The following is a 21,954-nucleotide window of genomic DNA, read 5'->3' on the forward strand; positions in this document are numbered from 1 at the left end:
AGCCTAAAATTCTCCATGGTAGGAGGGAGAGCAGATAAGCTGAACTGGTGCGCAGTGCTCACCATAAGACACTGCGGAGCCGTGCAAACTATTTATTTTTTTATTTTTAGGGGCATAAAAATATAGGAATATGATCCTCAGGAAGAAAAAGCGCTGCAGTTCCCACACATTGGTAATTGTGACAACAGATGGGCAATAAAGTTGGGTTAAAAAAGGGCAAAAATGACAATACATGGGGAAACATAGAGCATTCCTGACAATACATTGACTATTATTCCATTAGAAAAGCAACATATGATCAATGGCAGTAATACAAAAAAATACAGGAAACATTAACTGAACCACTGTATGTATTAAAGAAATGTGCATAGGAATCTAGCCTGATGGATTTAGAGAAGTTTTCAGAACTGCCATAAAATGTAAGTGCAGCACCACTACCGTAGGGGCTGCTGAGTATAGATCTTTCTTGGGTCACCCTCTGATTATCCTGTTGCCAGATACCGGGCATTTTCACACACTGCCAGGTGCACACACTCTATTGCTCCAATGACAAGTCTAAGGGATTTGTTTTTGGTGTTTTATTTGGAGAACTTGGATAGGAGAAGAAACTGGTGGGATACTCCAAATTCAACTATGTACAGGTGAGGACAACTCTCACTTGGCCTCACTAAGTGGAACTGAATAGCAGATCTTCTGCTAAACCATACAGCACTTGCATGGCAGAATAAAGCCCCGTATACATGATAAGGAATTCGGCCGGGAAATTTCGTCCGACGACCGATCTGCCGATTTTCGGATTGTTAGTACGGTGCTTTCGACAGCCGACTCCAACTTTTCGGCTGACAAAATCCTGATGTGCAGGCTATAACATTTTTGTTGTCCGTAATACAACGTCCGATTTTCGTCTCATTAGTACAGATTTAGATGGGGAAAAATCTTATGAGCAAGACTAAGCATGCTCAGAGAGAAAGAACACATAGAAAGCAATCCAACACATGACATCACTTCTGAAGTAGAATTCTGTCGTACGGGAAAATTCGTATGAAAATAACCTCTTCACTTTCCACATCAGACTAGCATGCCACAAAAGACGGACGAGCGGTCGGCGGAAATTCGTAGCGTGTGTACAAGGCTTAAGTCCTTTGCTTATGTTAGCAGCAGACTCAAAGAACTCTGTATCTTCAGGACACTAGCCAGTATCCCCTTTAGCTTACACCCATTACACCCAGCCCGCTGACTTTTTTAGCACCAAGAGGGGGATTGTAACAGCAACAGTCTTAGGATCTCCTTGGGAAGTCCCCTCCTCCATGATACCAGACTAGATCCATGGACATCCTCCCTCAGTCAGCTCTCAAAAGAATCCCTGGGTTTCAGCATCTCTGTTTCCGGCCCTCAGGTCAACCACCTGAGGCTGCATGGCAGCCTGCTCTGGGGAAAGGCGGCAACCCCCTCCCCACCTGGACCCCGCTCTCCAGTCGAATACCAGGAGTCCCATGTGCACCTCAGATTTAAGTACAGTCACCCAGCGTGCATCAGGGCTCCTCCTGTGCCTATTGGCCTGTACAGATATCCCCTACCTGGAAAGAAGTAGAACACCAGGGTGCAGAAAGTGTTTAGTGATGTGGACTCTGCTGAGAGAACAATATGTGTTGGAGATGTAAAAACTGACGACAAAAGAATGTCTCTACTAAGATGCAGTTACTACTGATGAAGCAATGTGTGTGCTGGGGACCTTTCAGTATTGGAGTACAGTAAACGCCCGCTCCATCGCAGTTCAGTTTTTGGGGTCCCGATATATTGCGTTTCTTTTTTGTAATGTTATTTTACTATATAAATCATTAAAAATTAAATATTTTTGTGTTTTCCATAGCTCTTGCTATGTCTCTCAGTATCTTTTATGTGTTTAAATGAGTTTCTATTGTTTTAAAAGTGTGTTTAAAGACCTTAAAATGCTTTTACACGTACAGTGACAGTAAAAAAAAAAACATGCCTACAATGCATTTTAATAGGGTTTTTCTATTTAGTGGAATTTCACTTTTCGCGGCTGGGTCCGGAACGTAACCCCCGCAATGGAGGGGGGTTTACTGTATTGGCAAAACTCCAGAATAGACTGGATATGATAAGAATCATATATGCTTTCCTACTTCATTCATCCATGGTGGTAGTATCCTTTAGCTGTGAAAGTTAGAATCAATGACCCAATCTGTGCTGAGAAGTCATTTGTATACCTTATGATTTTGGTTTCATTGATCTTCAGCTTGCTTTCAATTTTTAAAGATTCACCTTTTTCTAAAAAATAAAACACAATTTTTTAATAAACTTTTGGTTACTCTTTTGATTTCAATTGTGATATAATCCTGATATGATAATAAAGAAGCAAGTGCAATTTTTGATGATGATATCAATAGCAATGTAATAAATCAAAATATACTTCTGTATATAGATTATAATGTATTTCAATTTACAATTTGTTTTTCTTTATTTAGTTTGATATTTTTAAATAGTAAAACATCAAAAAATCATTTTTCATTATATTTTTATTTTTGCCTGGGTTATAAATGAAACATAACCTTTACGTATAATCATAGATGTAACAACACCCTTCTAGATTATAAGCTCTAACGAGCAGGGCCCTCTAGTTCCTCCTGTTTTGAACTATATTGTAACTGTATTGTCTTCCCTCACATTGTAAAGGGCTGCGCAAACTGTTGGTGCTATATAACTCATGTATTATAATAATAATAATAACATAATAGAGTAATAAACAATGAGACAGTGAGCCAAAATGATGAAACGTAATGTAGGCTGCAGTGTTTGGATTCGACACGAGGTGGTGATCTCACTTGGAACGCACAGACAGGAAGTGATGTAGGAAGTGAAACAGGAAGTTCCAGGTGAAAGGTAAATTGGAGAAAAGTAGAAAGGAGACATTGCTGGAACTGGCAACAGAGGAGGTAACCAGATATTATTTTATATTTATACCCAGTAACCCCCCCGTCATGTCTGTCCTCTTCCTCCATAGTCACTGTGACGTCCTTTATCTCCAGCAGACCCAACCCGTAGCTCATTGTAATAAAAAATGGGGTCAGTTTCGGAGTTTGGCATGGGATGAATTCCGAGGACACCCATGCTCATTTCAACAGGTTTTACATCAGCCTTTCTCAACCTTCTTACCCTATCAAACCCTTGAAATTATATTCAGGTATTGGGGAACGCCTGCTAAAAACTTCATTGGGGATCCTTTAAAGCGGAGTTCCGGCCTCGGGTGTGAAATTTAGATAAAAATACCCCCGGGACAGTCAGGGCCAGTACATTCCACAATGGGTAGCCTCTGAACTGTCCCGGGTCACACTTACCTTTTAGAAGAAATACTTACCTTGAAAATTTCTTTTCCAGCGCTGCCATTTCGGATGTGGGCAGCTGAAGCCAGCGCGTCCTCTTCTGCGTCCTCTTCTGTGTCCTCTTCGGTGTCCTCTTCTCCCAGAATGCACCTGCAGCCGCCCCGCTCGTCACTTCCGGTGCGGGCGCGTCATCATTGCACATTTTCTGGGAATGCCCAGAAGCTGTTTAGCAGGGAATGACGCACCCCCACCGAAACTGACGAGTGGGGCCGGTGCAGGTGCATTGATTCCTGGGAGCGATGACGTTCAGCTCCTAGGAGTCTTTGCAAACAGGAAGAGACGGCGTGGGCCGCGGCCGCAGAGGGGGGCAGTAGAAGAAATTTAAGTAATTTTCTTCTAAAACAAGGTAAGTAAAGAAAAAAAAAATTGGGAGCATCCATTTGTGTTTCAGGTGACGCTCAGCAAGCGGATGGCCCAAAATCGATTTTGAGGCCGGAACTCCGCTTTAAATAAATGCCCCTAGCTTTGGTGATCAGTGGGAAGAATGCCCCCTCTTAGGTCTTTTTCCAATTGGGTAGAATTACCATCACTTCCTGTGGTGTAGACATAATACAATGCAATACAGGAGTCCTTTAAGAAGATTTCCATTATGCTCCTGTTTTGGTGACAGCTCCCAAATTTTTGCATTCTCCCTTTTTTCTCCCCTATAAAAAAAAATTGAATCTAGAAACACTTTATAAAACAGGCCTAAATGGGCAAGGCAGAAGGACTGTGTACAGTTTGTAAGATAATTGTACCTATCTCTCTTTACACAGGAAGGTACAATAAGGAAAGTGAACCATTTCCACCTAGCCATCACCCATCACAGTGCATCCACTTCACTGCCTGATAACAGAGGTAACCAGAAGTTTCTAGAAGTTCCCAAGAAGATCACTGATCTGCTGACAGGAGAGGTGAGCGGTGCTGGAAATTCTAGGACATTATCCAGTAACAGACAAGGGATGTGTCTGGATGGTGACTGTATCATTGTGTGTGTCAGGTTCCTATAAGGTGTCAGGATGTCACTGTCTATTTCTCCGTGGAGGAGTGGGAGTATATAGAAGGACACAAGGACCTCTACAAGGACGTCATGATGGAGAACCGGCCGCCCCTCACATCACCGGGTAAGAGGAGACTTTATTGTAAAGGAGAAAGCAGTACGGAGGGTCCACCTAGATCCCCCATCATCTGATAAACACATAGAAACAATGTATTAAGTCAGTGTGTGTGTTTCCTACAGATGGATCCAGTAATGGGAACCCACCAGAGAAATGTCCCCGTCCTCTGTATTCCCGGGAGTCCACACAAGAAGATCACACCATCTCTCACCATCATCAGGTAGATGAGTAGACTGCTAAGTGTCCCAAGATATATGGGATTATACTCTTCTTCTCAGCCTACTGGTTCTCACATTTAAAAGTTTTTACTTTCTACACTTTTGTTGGTTTAGCATGAAACACGGATGCATATTAAAGTTAAGGAGGAAGAGGAAGAGACATCTGTCATGAATTATCAGCAAACTGAGGAGGATGTTGGGATAATGGGGTCAATCAAACAGGATGAACCTTCTTTAAATATCAGCACTGGTGAGTAATGAATATTAAATACAGAAACGGGTATAGTCTATGGATTGATATTTGAGCATATGTAGACCTTCACATCAACAGGTAAGATAACCTCTGCTTTGGCATCATGATGGAGGATCAGCCGCCCCTAACATCAACAGGTAAGAGGAGACTTTATTGTAAAGGAGAGAGCAGTACGGAGGGTCCACCTAGATCCCCCATCATCTGATAAACCCATAAAAACAATGTATTCAGTCAGTGTGTGTGTTTCCTACAGATGGATCCAGTAATGGGAACCCACCAGAGAGATGTCCTCATCCTCTGGAATCTCAAGAATCCACACAGGAAGATCACGACATCCCTCACCACGATCAGGTAGATAGGACTGGGCATGTAGACCTAAAAATGTGTTCTGAAAGTTGAGAGGACTCCTCATTATGAATGTGTTTTATCATCTTTTGGGGTTTAGGCTGAAGAACTGAAAATCATCAAAATTGAAGTTAAAGAGGAAGAAGAAGAGACATTTGTCGAAGGAGATCAGCAGTCTCTGGAGGAGGGGGAGATAAATATAAAAAATAAACCAGAGAAATCTCTCTATACCAACACACGTAAGTAATAAACACTAATTGCAGAATCAAATCAGTTTGATATGAATATTAAAGTATAACTAAAGGCAAAAAATTTTTTAGTTTTAGATGGAGTGGAGAAAGATTACAATACTTGTCAGTTTATTTTGCTGTCTGTGGCCCTATTCAGGAGATTCCGCTTCTCTATTTGTCCTGTGTACCATTATCATTGAAGGTGAAAGTAAAAGAAAATCCCAGATTTTGGGTTGTTCGCAGAAAAGTAATAGAGGCAAAATCTTCCAATGGGTATACTAGCTCTGTTGAACTGGGGGTCCCCAAGGAATTCCCTTAACTTGCAGGGATTACCTCTCACTTCCTGTTTGGCTATGGGACAGGAAGTGAAGTGAAATCTTGCCTATAGTTCTACTTTAAGTATTCATGCACATTATCTCCACCCTCCCCAAAAAAAAGCAGTTGATCATAGATGAAAAAAACATTTATTAGGCTTGGCACACTTTTCTCCAACAATGATTAAAGATGTTAATCCTGTTTTCAAAAGACAATTGGATAACTCCCTGGATCAACATTCTATAATGATTCTTCCTACACATGTTAGTAGCCATTTAATTTATTTGTGTATGTAGAAACACATCTAGTAATTACAATAAAGAACCCCTAAGTAACACTTTTTCTGTACCTCAAGGAAACACTTTAGAATCAATAACCTCTAGCAATAAGTATGTCATCGATGTACCTTCACTATGACCAAGTTTTCTAAACAAATGGGAATAAAATGTAGTACATCATTTAGCATACAATTTCCAGTCCTCATCAGAAGAAGATAACCTTTGTATCCACAACACTATCCGAGGATCTCAACAAATGATTGATATTTAAAAACCACTTGAAAATTCCATCCACATTCCATTTCAATATAATATCTTGTTCCCAACAAAGGACATGGACATACTGTACACCATATAAAAGGACTATCTCCATTTCTCAATATATTGTCATGTTCCTAACAAATGAGGAGATACTATACACCATTTTAAAGGTCCATCTCCATTCCTCAATATGGTGTCATGTTGCCAACTAATGAGGAGGAGATACTGTGCACCATATGAAAGGTCCATCTCCATTCCTCAATATAACGTCATGTTCCCAACAAATGAGGAGGAGATACTGTACACCATATGAAAGGTCCATCTCCATTCCTCAATATAACGTCATGTTCCCAACAAATGAGGAGGAGATACTGTACACCATATGAAAGGTCCATCTCCATTCCTCATTATAACATCATGTGCCTATCTCCATTCCTTAATATAATGTCATGTTCCCAACAAATGAGGAGGAGATACTGTACACCATATGAAAGGTCCATCTCCATTCCTCAATATAACGTCATGTTCCCAACAAATGAGGAGGAGATACTGTACACCATATGAAAGGTCCATCTCCATTCCTCAATATAACGTCATGTTCCCAACAAATGAGGAGGAGATACTGTACACCATATGAAAGGTCCATCTCCATTCCTCATTATAACATCATGTGCCTATCTCCATTCCTTAATATAATGTCATGTTCCCAACAAATGAGGAGGAGATACTGTACACCATATGAAAGTTCCATCTCCATTCCTCAATATAACCTCATGTTCCCAACAAATGAGGAGGAGATACTTTACACCATATGAAATGTCAATCTCCATTCCTCAATATAACATCATGTTCCCAACAAATGAGGAGGAGATACTGTACACCATATGAAAGGACCATCTCCATTCCTCAATATAACGTCATGTTCCCAACAAATAAGGAGGAGATACTGTACACTAGGGCTGAACGATAGTCGATGTGATATCGACTATCGTGCTGTGGGCGTGGGCGATAGTCACATCCCCGAAGATACGATGTAAGGCATAGGCATTAGGCAGGGAGAAGTCCCGATGACTCACAGTGGTTGTAGCAGAACACAGCCCGACATCCGTCCCACACGTTCAGTCTACCTGCCTGCATCTAGCCTAGTTTTCCAGCTGATGGTAATATGATCCTAGAGTGAGGAGCTCAGCTCCTCCCTGTAACCACTCAGCGGCTCTCAGCACACTGACACCGAAAAACTGGAAACAAGCTTGTCTTGTAACAGTTCAGAGTGAAGAGTCGAGTCAGTACGTGTGGGACTGGACGGATGTCATGTCAGGCTGTGTTCTTCTACCTCCTGCCACCACTGAGTCCCGACTGTGCCTAATCCACACTGACTGTCACTGTCAATCCCTACAATAACATTAACCCTGGCCTGCCCTGGCTGTATGGTACAATCTGAAATTACAATCAGAAAAAGGCTGCGCTGCTGCAATACTTCCATGATTTCCTCTCAATATCGCAATATATATCGTTGAAAAAAAAATATCGCAATGTAATTTTTTTCCAATATCATGCAGCCCTACTGTACACCATATGAAAGGTCCATCTCCATTCCTCATAACATCATGTGCCCAACAAATGAGGAGGAGATACTGTACACCATATGAAAGGTCCATCTCCATTCCTCAATATAATGTCATGTTCCCAACAAATGAGGTGAAGAAGATACTGTACACCATATGAAAGGTCCATCTCCATTCCTCAATATAACACCACATTCCCAACTAATGAAGAGATACTGCACACTGGATTAGAGCTTTATCTTAATATAATTGTGTTTCCAACAAATGTATCAGAGATAATGTATAGCCCAAGGGTCCATCTCCATTTTTCAGCTTATGATCATGTTTACAAGAATTGAGGTGGAGGAAGGTCTAAATTAATTCTCAACATAATAAAGTCATCTTTGCCCAAACACCAGTGTGATTTGGGTATGTTTTATTATTAAACTGGTTTGTATTCATATTTTAGTGTTACGACTGTAGTCAACTCCATGCCAGAGCTCCGGGAAACTGTTGAACACTAGACCATTATATATGACTTGTAACTGCAATACATTAGGATGGAATATGTGTAACATTTAGATTGCTTTCCAACAGGTGGAAACTACCTTCAAAATAAAAGAATCTCGGATAGAGTTCTTGGTATATCTCCGGACTGTAATACAGAAGATAATGAAGTAAAGCAAAATCCTCCAGGAGTAAAGTCCAGCAAGTTGGCAAGATCAAAGAATCACCCTAAAGCCCAGGAATCTTCTAATAATTTACATAACATGACTTCTGATATTCCTCTCGGTTCTCACAGCTCAGATAGATCAACAGATCCAGCTAATCCCAAGAAATCTTCTTTAGGAGGCCACACAGAAGAGAGCTCATCATGTTCAGTGTGTGGAAAATCTTTTACGGACAACAAAGCACTTCTTACACACCAGAAAACTCACAAAGCTGAGCGTCCCTTTTCATGTTCAGTGTGTGGGAAATGTTTCGCTTGGAAAAGAGTTCTTATTGAACACCAGAAAATTCACACGGGTGAGCGCCCTTTTCCTTGTTCAGAGTGCGGGAAATGTTTCACACAGAAAGGTGACCTTGTTAGACACCAGAGAATTCACACGGGAGAACGTCCCTATTCATGTTCAGAGTGTGGGAAAAGTTTTACTCAGAAAATTGTACTTCTTACACACCAGAGAACTCACACAGGGGAATATCCTTTTTCGTGCTCAGAGTGTGGGAAATGTTTCTCTAGGAAAGAAAACCTCATTGGACACCAGAAAAGACACATGGGTAAACTTCCATTTTCATGTGCAGACTGCGGGAAATGTTTCAGCCAAAAGGGAAATCTTTATAAGCACCAAAGAATTCACACGGGAGAACGTCCTTTTTCGTGTTCGGAGTGTGGGAAATGTTTCATCCACAAAGCACACCTGCTTCTACACCAGAAAAGTCACACTGGTAAGGGACTTTTCTCCTGCTCAGAGTGCGGAAAATGTTATATTCAGAAAAGCGCACTTCTTGTGCACCAGAGAATTCACACGGGCCAATTTCCTTTTTCATGTTCAGACTGTGGGAAGTGTTTCACCGAGAAAGAGAAGCTTATCATACACCAGAGAAACCACACCGGTGAACGTCCTTATTCATGTTCAGACTGCGGGAAATGTTTTACTCAGAAAGGACACCTTCTTACACACCAGAAGAGTCACACGGGTGAGCGCCCTTTTTCATGTTTAGAGTGCGGAAAAAGTTTTGCACGGAAAGAAGTACTTATCGAACACCAGAGAATTCACACAGGCGAGCGTCCTTTTAGTTGTTCAGAGTGCGGGAAAAGTTTCACAAGAAAAGGAAGCCTTGTTGGGCATGAGAAAATTCATACGGGCGAGGGCCTGTTTTCATGTACTGTGTGTGGGAAATGTTTTAGATTTAAAGGCAATCTCGTTAGACATCAGAAGACACACCCCTGCTGATGCTTTTAACAAATGACCAGTGGAATTTAACAGGTTTAATTATTCAGTATTGGACTGGACATTGTAAAATGAGTTCATAAAGTAGTTCATCCTGGCCAAAGTGACATTTCAGTTTAAGGTGTAATATGATGGGTTCAATCGACTTATTAACTTTTTTCTTTTAATAAAGACAGTAGTGATGAGCTTGGTCTGCTATAGTTCCGTGATCTTCTCTTCCCAAGAGCTGTCTGAGAATGTAGTGTGGATGGTGGGAGGAGAGCTGTCGGAGAATGTAGTGTGGATGGTGGGAGGAGAGCTGTCGGAGAATGTAGTGTGGATGGTGAAGAGCTGTCGGAGAATGTAGTGTGGATGGTGGGAGGAGTGTTGTTGGAGAATGTAGTGTGGATAGTGGAGGAGAGCTGTCGGAGAATGTAGTGTGGATGGTGGGAGGAGAGCTGTCAGAGAATGTAGTGTGGATGGTGTGAGGAGAGCTGTCGGAGAATGTAGTGTGGATGGTGGAGGAGAGCTGTCGGAGAATGTAGTGTGGATGGTGTGAGGAGAGCTGTCGGAGAATGCAGTGTGGATGGTGGGGAGAGCTGTCGGAGAATGTAGTGTGGATGGTGGAGGAGAGCTGTCGGAGAATGTAGTGTAGATGGTGGGAGAATAACTGTCGGAAGAATGTAGTGTGGATGGTGGAGGAGAGCTGTCAGAGAATGTAGTGTGGATGGTGGGAGGAGAGCTGTCGGAGAATGTAGTGTGGATGGTGGGAGGAGAGCTGTCAGAGAATGTAGTGTGGATGGTGTGAGGAGAGCTGTCGGAGAATGTAGTGTGGATGGTGGAGGAGAGCTGTCGGAGAATGTAGTGTGGATGGTGTGAGGAGAGCTGTCGGAGAATGCAGTGTGGATGGTGGGGAGAGCTGTCGGAGAATGTAGTGTGGATGGTGGAGGAGAGCTGTCGGAGAATGTAGTGTAGATGGTGGGAGAATAACTGTCGGAGAATGTAGTGTGGATGGTGGAGGAGAGCTGTCGGAGAATGTAGTGTGGATGGTGGAGGAGATCTGTCGGAGAATGTAGTGTGGATGGTGGTGGAGAGCTGTCAGAGAATGTGGTGTGCATGGTGGAGGAAAGTTGTCGGAGAATGTAGTGTGGATGGTGGAGGAGAGCTGTAGGAGAATGTAGTGTGGATGGTGGAGGAGAGTTGTCGGAGAATGTAGTGTGGATGGTGGAGGAGAGCTGTCGGAGAATGTGGTGTGGATGGTGGAGGAGAGCTGTCAGAGATTGTAGTGTGGATGGTGGAGGAGAGCTGTCAGAGAATGTAGTGAGGATGGCGGAGGAGAGCTGTCGGAGAATGTAGTGTGGATGGTGGAGGAGAGCTGTCAGAGAATGTAGTGTGGATGGTGGAGGAGAGCTGTCAGAGAATGTAGTGAGGATGGCGGAGGAGAGCTGTCGGAGAATGTAGTGTGGATGGTGGGGGAGAGCTGTTGGGGAATGTAGTGTGGATGGTGGGAGGAGAGCTGTCGGAGAATGTAGTGTGGATGGTGGAGGAGAGCTGTCAGAGAATGTAGTGAGGATGGCGGAGGAGAGCTGTCGGAGAATGTAGTGTGGATGGTGGAGGAGAGCTGTCAGAGAATGTAGTGTGGATAATGGGGGGAGAGCTGTCAGAGAATGTAGTGTGGATGGTGTAAATTTAAGCTATGACTCATGGAAAGTTATGTGAGGTTGTAATTTGGTCAGGTTTACTGCAGGTCAGGCTGGATGGCTCCACAGATGCAGGTCTCTGGTACCTCCACCTGGATCTAGAAGCTTGTAGAAACTTCTGGAAGTTACAGGGCAGAGGCCAGGGGGTTCTGATCTGCATACTCGGGAGAACTTGACCAATCCTCAGACAGAATGTCCTGGCAGGGTGGCTAGGTCAGCCCTTACATATGGTGGAGCCATGCCAACAGAGGATTTGGGTGGAAGATGGAGTGCTGGTAGTTCTTGCAGGCAGTGGATCTGGGAGCAGTTCTACAGAAGAGAGGAGATACTCCTGCCTAGGGTTTTGCAACATTTTTGTGCTATTTTCCAAAAGGGACTAACTAAGAGCTTCTAGTTCACAAGGGACTTTTGCTAACTGATCCTTAAAGACTGATTGTGTCTAGGAAGAAGAACACTCTAAGATCTTGTCTCTGTAAGGCTCCATTCACACTTGTGCGACTTGTCATGCAACTTTGGACATCAAAGTTGCATGACAAGTCGTCCCCCACGTTTTCCAATGATAACCATTCATATATGCGCAACTTAAAGTTGCAGCAACTTCAAAGTAGTTCATGCAGTGCTTTGGTCCGACTTTCATGCAACTTGAAGGCCATAGACTTTAATGCTAACCCTAAAGCCTAGTACACACGCAACGATTATCGGCCGATCGATTGTCGGTCTTTTGTCCAGAGTGGTGTTTTGTTGGTTGGAATGTGCCTAGACTGCACACGAATTTTCTCGCCCGACAAAATTTTACTTCAGAAGTGATGTCATGTGTTGGTTTGCTTTCTTTGTGTTCTTTCTTCACTGAGCGCCCAGACCTGCTCATTAGATTTATTCCCTGTCGAAATCTGTACTGACTGAACGGAAATTGGCCGTGTTTTGACAGCGGACAAAAATTTTATAGCGTGCACACCAGATTTTTTTCGGCCGAAAAGTCGGAGTCGGTTGTCGGAAGCATCAAACTAACAAGCCGAAAATCGGCACATCGGTCGTCGGACGAAAATTCCCTGCCGAATTTCGACGCGTGTGTACGAGGCTTTAGAACAGGGGGTCTTCAAACTATGGCCCTCCAGTTGTTCAGGAACTACAATTCCCATCATGCCTAGTCCTGTCTGTGAATGTCAGAGTTTTACAATGCCTCATGGGACGTGTAGTTCCGCAACAGCTGGAGGGCCATAGTTTGAGGATCCCTGCCTTAGAAGGTGCATGAAAGTCGTACCTGAATGTTATACAATGCAACTTGTGTGCCACAGTTGTCCATTATCACTGATCAAAGGCAAATTCGTATCCAAGTTGCACCCATCCAAAGTTGCACCCAAGTCGGTCATACAAGTGTAAATGGAGCCTAAATCCAAAGGAAGTTGTCCCCACCTGTTTTTTCCCGTCAAGTTGGGCATCCCATCCAGGGATCCTCAAACTACGACCCTCCAGCTGTTGAGGAACTACACATCCCATGAGGCATTGTAAAACACTGACATTCACAGACATGACTAGGCATGATGGGAATTATAGTTCCTGAGCAACTGGAGGGCCATAGTTTAAAGACCCCTGCCATAACCCCTCTACCCCATCAAGTTGTAATCCCTAATAGTGTATACTACAAAAAAGTGTTCGGATTTGGCTTGAAGAAAAAATGGAAACCCTAGTTCACACTCTGTCCACATTTGCATCCATCCTTTGCATTTTTCGCTTCTCACTTCTTGCGTTATCCTGGACATCATCCCGACCCTCCTTTAACCACTTTCCTCATTCAAAAACACTTGAATTCTTCATGGAACACTCACTGTAAGGCATGGGAATTGTAGTTCCCGAACAACTGGAGGGCCATAGTTTGAAGACCCTTGCTATAACCCCTCTACCCCATCCAAGTGGTAATCCCTAATAAAAAACAACAAAAACAAACCGAGAGACTGATTTCTTGTGTCCAGATACAAATGGAAAATGCGTGTTGCCTGGCTGTGCCAGTTACCAGCAGCCCCTGTGGGGTGGGTGCTACATAATGTAGTTTGTTGGGAGTTTTCAGTATTGACGAGCTGTATATTCCCCCCCAGTACATTCGTTCTTAGTGATAGAATTCTCCAGCAGTAAAAGTTACAATCCATGCTAAGCCGACATTTTAGCATCAATGTCCAATTTATTTTTTTTGTAATCTTAATCCATAATTATAAATAATAAAACACAAGGAATAATAAGTATTTTTTTAAATTATTATTTAATTATTTTTATTTTAATTTGGAAGTAATATGCGTATGATCGCAAAGAAATGAAGTCCATTTGACAATGATATTTCTTCTATTAGCAACGTTAACCACTTGCCGACCGCCGCCGGCTATATACGGCGGCGGTCAGCCCCTACCAGGCAAAGTGACGTACCGGTACGTCACTAGCCTGGGAGCGAATAGGGGGCGAGCGCGCGCCGCCGGAGGCGCGCTCCCACCCCCGTTCGTACCCGAAGAAGCCGGCGCGTGTGACCGGCGGACCCGATGTCCGTCGGTCACTCGTGAACGTCGGGTTGAGAGGGAGAAAGGCAGGCGGCTGATGTAAACAAAGCCGCCTGTCATTCTCCCCTTTGTAAAAGCGCAGATCACTCGGTCCTGCTATGTGGGACCGTTGATCTGTGCTGTTACACACACAGCCACATCCAATGACAGTAAGAAACACGCCCCTAGGGACACACTTAACCCCTCCCTCTCCAATAAAGTTAACCCTTTCATTGACAGTGTCATTTTTACAGTAACAGTGCATATTTATAGCACTGATTACTGTAGTAATGTCACTGGTACCCCCAAAAGTGTCAAAAATGTCAGTCAAGGGTCCGATCTGTCCGCCACAATGTCGCAGTACCGCAAAAAAATCGCAGATCGCCGCCATTTTTTTTTTAAAAAAAACAACAAAAATTACAGAAATCTTTCCCTTAGTTAGTAAACGCAATAACTTTTGCGCAAACCAATCAAAATACGCTTATTGTGATTTTTTTTTACCAAACATAGGTAGCAGAAAACAAATTGGCCAAAAATTTAAAAAATTTTGATTTTTACATTTTTTTGGGGGGGAATTTCATATAAAAAATGTGAAAAATATTTGTTATTTTTGCAAAATTGTCGCTCTTTTTTTGTTTATAGTGCATAATCAAAAAATCGCACAGGTGATCAAATACCACCAAAAGAAAGCTCTGTTTGTGGAAAAAAAAGGACGTCAAATTAGTTTAGGTACAGCGTCGCACGACCGCGCAATTGTCCGTTAAAGTCACGCAGTGCCGAATCGCAAAATACCCCCTGGTCAGGAAGGGGGTAAAATCTTCCGGGGCTTAAGTGGTTAATAAAAAAATATATTATATAATAATGTTGATGATTTTTAGGTTTCTTTTTTATGGTTTTACATTTATCCACATTAAAACAAATATCAACCTTTTTCCTTTTTGTTATTGTCTGGATTATAACCTGCATAACTGAGGTCGGTAGTAAGAATGCAGTATATAGCAATGGGCAAAATGATGAAACGTTCGGGGTTGATCTACTAAAACTGGAGAGGGCGAAATCTGATGCAGCTGTGCAGCCAATCAACTTCTAAATTCAGCTTGTTCAGTTAGGCTTTGACAACAAAAAAAACCTGGAACGTGATTCGAGTTTGAGGTGAGGAGCTCATTTTTTCTCGGTGGCACACAAAGATAGGAAGCGCTGTATATAAAGGCAACGCCAGGGGAGCTGTGGGTTGGAGAGAAGACCCTACTGGACCTTGAGGAAGAGAAGGTAAGAAATAAGATGTAATTTTATAGTTGCCTTAATATATCCATATCTTTGAAATTTGCTGTAATGTCCTTTATCTTCAGAAGATGTAGAGTTACTGGTTTATAGACCGGATGCATCCGAAATATAGAACCATTTATCCAACTGTCCACCCGGAGCCTCTGGTTTATAGGCCAGATGCATCCTAAATATAGATCCATTTATCCAACTGTCCATCCAGAGCCTCTGGTTTATAGACCAGATACATCCTAAATATAGAACTATTTATCCAACTGTCCATCCAGAGCCTCTGGTTTATAGACCCGATACATCCTAAATATAGAGACATTTATCCAACTGTCCATCTGGAGCCTCTGGTTTATAGACCAAATACATCCTAAATATAGAACCATTTATCCAACTGTCCATCCAGAGCCTCTGGTTTACAGACCAGATACATCCTAAATATAGAACCATTTATCCAACTGTCCATCCAGAGCCTCTGGTTTATAGTCCCACATCCATATTTGCCAGCACACCACAGATAATCAATGTCTCATTTTATTGAATGATCACATCACAAAAAAGGAGCACCTTACTATTTGTGATGTGATCATTCTTCAATATAAAAAGCTGTTTGGATGACATTGATGATCCGTGGTGTGCTAGCAATTGACATTGATTAATGGAGGTTCGAGTTTACAGCTGGATGTTGCTGTAGCACCAGCTACTTCTGAGCCTGATCCAAGAAAGTGTGCGATGGGAATAGTAACATTACCTTGGTTTATATTCTAGATGCATCATAAATATATTCTTTTTCTCTCTTGTTGGTTTAGCAAGTAGGACAGAGGTAAATGAAAGCTAAAGCCCCGTACACACGCACAGATTGTTGGCCGACCGATTGGCCGTCTTTTGTCCAGTGTTGTTTGTTGGTTGAAATGTGCTCTAGACTTGCACTGGACTTTTGTTGGCCAACAAAAACCAACTTCAGAAGTGATGTCATGTGCTGGTTGAATTTCCGTGTGTTTTTTCTTCTCGGAGCATGCCCAGTCTTGCTCATCTGATTTTTGTCTGCCGAAATCTGTACTGACTGAGGAACAATCGGCCGTTCTGTTGTTGGCCAACAAAAATTTTATAGCCTGCACACCAGATTTTTTTCGGCCGAAAAGTCGCAGTTGGTTGTCGGAAGCATCATACTAACAAGCCTACAATCGGCCGATTGGACGTTGGCTGACAATTTACGGCCAACAATCTGTGCGTGTGTACAGGGCTTAGGCCCCTTTCACACATACGGTCCGTTCAGTTCATCAGTTCAGTCACGTCAAAATGTATCCGTTTTTCATCCGGTTGTTCTCCATTTTTCATCCGGTTGTTCTCCATTTTTCATCCGGTTGTTCTCCATTTTTCATCCAGTTGTTCTCCATTTTTCATCCGTTTTTCGTCCGATCCGTTTTTTTGACGGATGAAAAATAGGGCATTCATACGTTCAAAAAAACGGACAATGACGGAAGTGGATGAAAACGGATGGTAACTGATGATCATCCGTTTTTACATAGAGATGCATTGATGTTCGTTTTTCATCCGTCAACGGATGGATGAAAAACGGACAGCATGTGTGAAAAGATCCACCTGTTCGTTTTTTTTTTTTTTTTTTGCGGATCTGAACGTTCCCCCCATGCATCGGATGGCAGCGGAGACCTGTCCGCTGACATCCGACCCGATCCGATCCGTCAAATCTGGACGGATGGAAACCCTATTTTCCAACCGTCCAGCGGATGGGATCGGATGAGAACGGACAGACGGTCCGTTCCCATCCGATTTCCCCCATAGAGATGCATGGGGAACTGACAGCTGTGTCTCCGCACACAGCGCGGAGACACAGCTGTCCTCCTGCTGCTCAGCGGGGGATCGGCGGCTCGATCCCCCGCTGAGAAAAACGGACTCCGTCCAACGGACTGGGTGTGTGAAAGGAGCCTAAGCGATTGATAAAATGCATATCTTCACATCAGGTGTTTCATCTGTATGTCCTACAGATGGATCCAGTAATGGGAACCCACCACAGAGATGTCCCCTTCCTCTGTATTGTGGGGATCTCACCATCCCTCACCATCAGGTAGATGGGACTGAGCATGTAGACCTAAAAATATATTGTAAGCTATGAGATGACATTCTATAAATGTCCTCTTTGGGGTTTAGGGTGAAGAACTAAAAGACATCAAAGCTGAGATTAAACAGGAAGAAGAGAGGTTGGGGAGGGGAGATCAGCAGTCTATGGAGGAGGGGGAGATGATTATGAAAAGTAAACCAGATACATTTTCTCTACCTATGGACACAAGTAAGAAAACACTAAATGCTGACACTGTGCCCCATTCTAAAGCCCCGTACACACGCGTCGAAAATTGACAAGGAATTTTCGTCCGACGACCGATCTGCCGATTTTCAGCTTGTTAGTATGATGCTTCCGACAACCGACTCCGACTTTTCTGCCGAAAAAAATCCGGTGTGCAGACTATAAAATTTTTGTTGGCCGTCAACACAACGGCCGATTTTCGTGCCGTCAGTACAGATTTCGACAGGGAAAAATCTGATCAGTAAGTCTGGGCATGCTCGGTGAAGAAAGAACACAAAGAAAGCAAACCAACACATGACATCACTTCTGAAGTAGAATTTTGTTGGGCAAGAAAATTCGTGTGCAGTCTAGGCACATTCCAACCAACAAAACACAACTTTGGACAAAAGACGGACGATCGGTCGGCCGATAATCGTTGCGTGTGTACGGGGCTTAATTCTAGGAGTGTAAATTTACGTTGTTCCATGGCTTAAACCAGACACATGTCCAAGTTTACAGATTAAAAAAAAAAAAAACCCTTTAAATTTTGAATTTTCGTTCAAGGGTTGTGTGGGTGGTTTTTGTGTTCCACCACAAAAACATAATCGTAACATAAAAATATAATATATAATTTTTAATATAAAGATAGATCACCCTAAGCTCAAAGGTGTACATTCAATGAGTGAGGTCACATGGTCAAGAAAAGAGCGATCAAAACTCTCCCATTTGCTACATTATGGAAAATCCAATCGCTGTCCATATCTTGTAGATGCGCCCTCCCCCCCCCCCCCCATAACATCTCCAAAATACTAGCAATGCACTGAAATTACAGCCATCGAAAATTGTCTCCAAATAGGGTAACAGGCGTTCGGTTTGGTTGATAGAGAAAATTTTGCTGAAAACGCACGCAATTTTTGCTATGATTTTTATCGTGCTTATTTCGTGTTTTTCATAGGTCATGTGACTCAAACTGAATCAAAGGATACATTGGGACGTTCCAAAGTTACCCCCCCAATCTCCAATATATTACCCAAACCATCATCTCCGCTCCTCCCAAGAACTTCTGCTCTCTAGCTCCCGTGTTGTCTCCTTCTCGAGCGTCTCCCGTCCTCTAGAACTCTCTACCCCAATCTGTCCAGCTATCTCCTGCTCTGCTCATGTTGGGGTCCTTCTAAGAAGCATAAGTGCACTTAACGAGAGTCGTGATGAACCTGCATGCAGTTGAGAATTTTCTATGAGCGCGGTATAGTCGTTGTACAATGCAGTCTAGAGATGTGGGACAAGTACAGCGTAAAGGTGCATTAGATGTAGCTAGTAGGGGTGCGGTATGAGCTGGGTTTACTTCGCATCCTGCTCTGCAACTCGCTTCCAGCTAACATGCAATGTATGAGCCAATAGCCCTCGCATGAGTCCCCAGGATACAACTGCGGCATCCATGGTGGAAAGACCCCCCCTCAGTCTCTCCCTCAAGCTTTCAGATAACAGCAGTGTATACGGATGGTGGATGGAATCGCTAGCCTCTCTGGGTTTGGAATACAGGTGTCCTTCAACCAGTGTATTTATTGTAGAGTAGCAGAATTGGGTCCCCTCTCCAGGCAGGGGGAGCTGTCAACTTTTTTTTTTTCTGATGTATGTGTAGCAACCTCCTAGTGTTTGCTAGAAGTAGTGTAGATTGTGTTAGAATCTGGGTCAGGGTTCAGTGAGTCAGGGCTGGCTGACTGATCTGCCAGGTCACTGGCACCTTCCCCCTGGTCTGGAAGTTTGTAGAAACTTCCAGAACTAGAGTGGGGAGTAAGGAGGGGCTGCCATGCATATGGGGCCTCAGCCAATCCCCAGTAGTGGGCTGGCAGGGGGCAGAGATGACCTCATAAACAGACATGGGCCATGCCAGCAGGAGCAGTCGGGTGGAAGATGCAGTGCTGAGGAGGCTCAGGAGTGCCCCCTAGTCTGGGGAGGGGGGTTGTGACCTTGAGCTGGGGCTCAGTTGCTGGAGGATTCCTGCTAAAATAGGAGGAAGTCTTCCTGGAGGCACGAGAGCAAGAGAGGACAAAGTGAGTAGCACTGTGGGGACTACAAAGGGGATGACTGCCACATGTAGTAACACTCCCTGATGACAGCGGTGTGCTTAAGTCTTCAGCCTTTCCCTAGAGATCACCTGAGAGTCAGTCGGGTGCAGGAGTGGGGGATCCCTTCTATCTGCAGCTCCTACATGGGGTGTGCTACATATGTATACCTTTTTAGAACAATCAGGGCACAGAACTTATAGCATACCCACATAAATGGATGTGTGCTTATACATTAATCCAATAGTGGCTTGCACCTGTGTCTCTAGAACGGCCCATAGCTCTAATGGCATTAGAGAGAACAGCAATCATAGATGTAAAGGACTTGCCACCAGGGAAATCATTTAACACTTGATGCCATACCTGACTTGATTAACTCTACTTCGTAACACGTATAGCTTATAATAAATCATGTGTTTGATGTACTCTGAAAAGTAACTCGTATATTCATGATCCAGTTCCAATTAGTGCATCTACACTGGGTAGAAAGCATAAGATCTATTATGATGGGTATAAGAGGCACCCAAATATTTTTGAAATGTCTAGATCAATGCAACAGGTCAACAAATATTGTCCCCCAAATATTTGAAATGTCCTTTGTTCCCACATGTCAAATCCCCCCCCAAATATGTCCCTTGTTGGAACAAACCTTAATTCCACTGTCTGCTGACCTGGTTAAGGCCAAAAGCTTTGATAACCTGATGCACAGACCAATTTTGATGACTCCACTAGACTAGGGGTCTCCAAACGTTCTAAACAAAGGGCCAGTTTATTGTCCCTCAGACTTTGAGGGGCTGGACTGTGGCCAGTGTGAGTTGAAAATGCCCTGGGGTCAATAGGAGTAAACCATTCCCCATCATTGGTATTATTTGGAGGAACATTGCCCCATTTTTGGTATTAGGGGAAGAAATGGTGCCCCATTGTTGGTGTTGGGGGAAGAAATGGTTCCCCGTTGGCGTCAGTAGAAGGCATAGTGCCTTGTATCAGTGGGAGAAATAGCTCCCCAAGGGCTTGATAAAGACAAGCAAAGGGCAACAGTTTGGAGATCACTGCACTAGACTACATAAAAGGAAGGGGTAGTAGAAACATTGTCTAAATATGGCCAGTGGCCATCGATGGATGGCACTTCTAGCCCTGCACTTTTTTGGCATACGTGGATGGGATTCAATGACGTCAGCAATCAAAGTGGTGTGATGTAGGGTGCAACCATCTGCTGCTTCATCAGTAAACCTTGTCAGGGTGAAGCTCCCCTATATGTGTTCTATTATATTCCCATGCAAACCTGAGGTCAAGCAATTCTAAGTTCTGGTGTTTGTCCCAACGCTTGAACCAACAAAGTTTCCATTAAAATGTCAGCTCATCTCTACTGTCTAAATAGACTATTTTGTTAATGGATTGCTTCATCTATATTTGCAGGACATCGGCACCCTCTGGAGGCTTCAGCTGGAGCCATGAATGAACCTGCATACAATGTTGGGGTATGTTAAATGACTTTTTGGGGGATAAATTAAATAAATGTAAATATGGCCTATGCACTTTCCCCATGGCATACATAAATGTTTGGTTTTGTTGCAGGGACATTCTGGGATTACCCAAACTACACCTGTTGTGTCACCATCAGCAGAAGCCGAGGTGCCTGGACATCTGGTAAGACATGAAGGCTTACTACCTTGACGTGATACGAAACACACTAATTACATTATCCCCTCTCTATGATTATGGATAATTGCACTGTATTTTAATTTACCACTTCCTGCCCGTAGGACATTATATGAAGTCCTTAGGTTGAAGTGGTGATCTCTGGATGATGCATGCAGCGCCAGGAATCATCCAGATCTATTTGTTTTCAGCCGGCCATTCCCTCTAATGTAAAAGTCGTCCTAGTGGCTATCTAGCCACTGGATGGCTTTTACAGGTAACAGGAGGGGGCGAGCCCCCCCCCCTGGGTACCTCTTTGGGCTCTCCCATGTGATTGAGAAACCGGAGATCTGATCCGGCAGTGGTGCCAGATTTATATAGGTGGACATGATCCAGGTGGTCAACAACAAGAGAAGGGCGCACCAACCTCATGCATTACCACTAAAGTTTTATTAAAATCCAAAAAGGTAGCATACATTGTACTCGCAAATGTAAGATGTGTGTGTATATACGCATGTAGAAATAAGAGACCAATCGCTTCCAGGATACTCCTATACTGCTGGATTACGTGATGGCATCCAGAT

The 21,954-nt window shown here is 43.3% G+C and overlaps 2 protein-coding genes across 2 annotated transcripts in view; both read left to right on the top strand.

The window, feature by feature from the left end:
* Positions 1-10,079, top strand: part of LOC309563415 (uncharacterized protein) — a gene marked incomplete at its 5' end in the record, with an annotated part of 28,709 nt that extends 18,630 nt beyond the window's left edge. Inside the window, 5 exons of the mRNA XM_082267809.1 lie at positions 4,157-4,294; positions 4,831-4,966; positions 5,223-5,320; positions 5,415-5,553; positions 8,540-10,079. Of these exons, the coding sequence (XP_082123935.1) occupies positions 4,157-4,294; positions 4,831-4,966; positions 5,223-5,320; positions 5,415-5,553; positions 8,540-9,897 (1,869 nt within the window). The remainder of the gene's footprint in view (positions 1-4,156; positions 4,295-4,830; positions 4,967-5,222; positions 5,321-5,414; positions 5,554-8,539) is intronic.
* LOC309564402 (uncharacterized protein) overlaps positions 1-21,954 on the top strand; it is an 880,901-nt gene that overhangs the window by 621,437 nt on the left and 237,510 nt on the right.

The sequence above is a fragment of the Pelophylax lessonae genome, assembly GCF_965119305.1.
Source record: "Pelophylax lessonae genome assembly, chromosome: 9".
Lineage (NCBI taxonomy): Eukaryota > Metazoa > Chordata > Amphibia > Anura > Ranidae > Pelophylax > Pelophylax lessonae.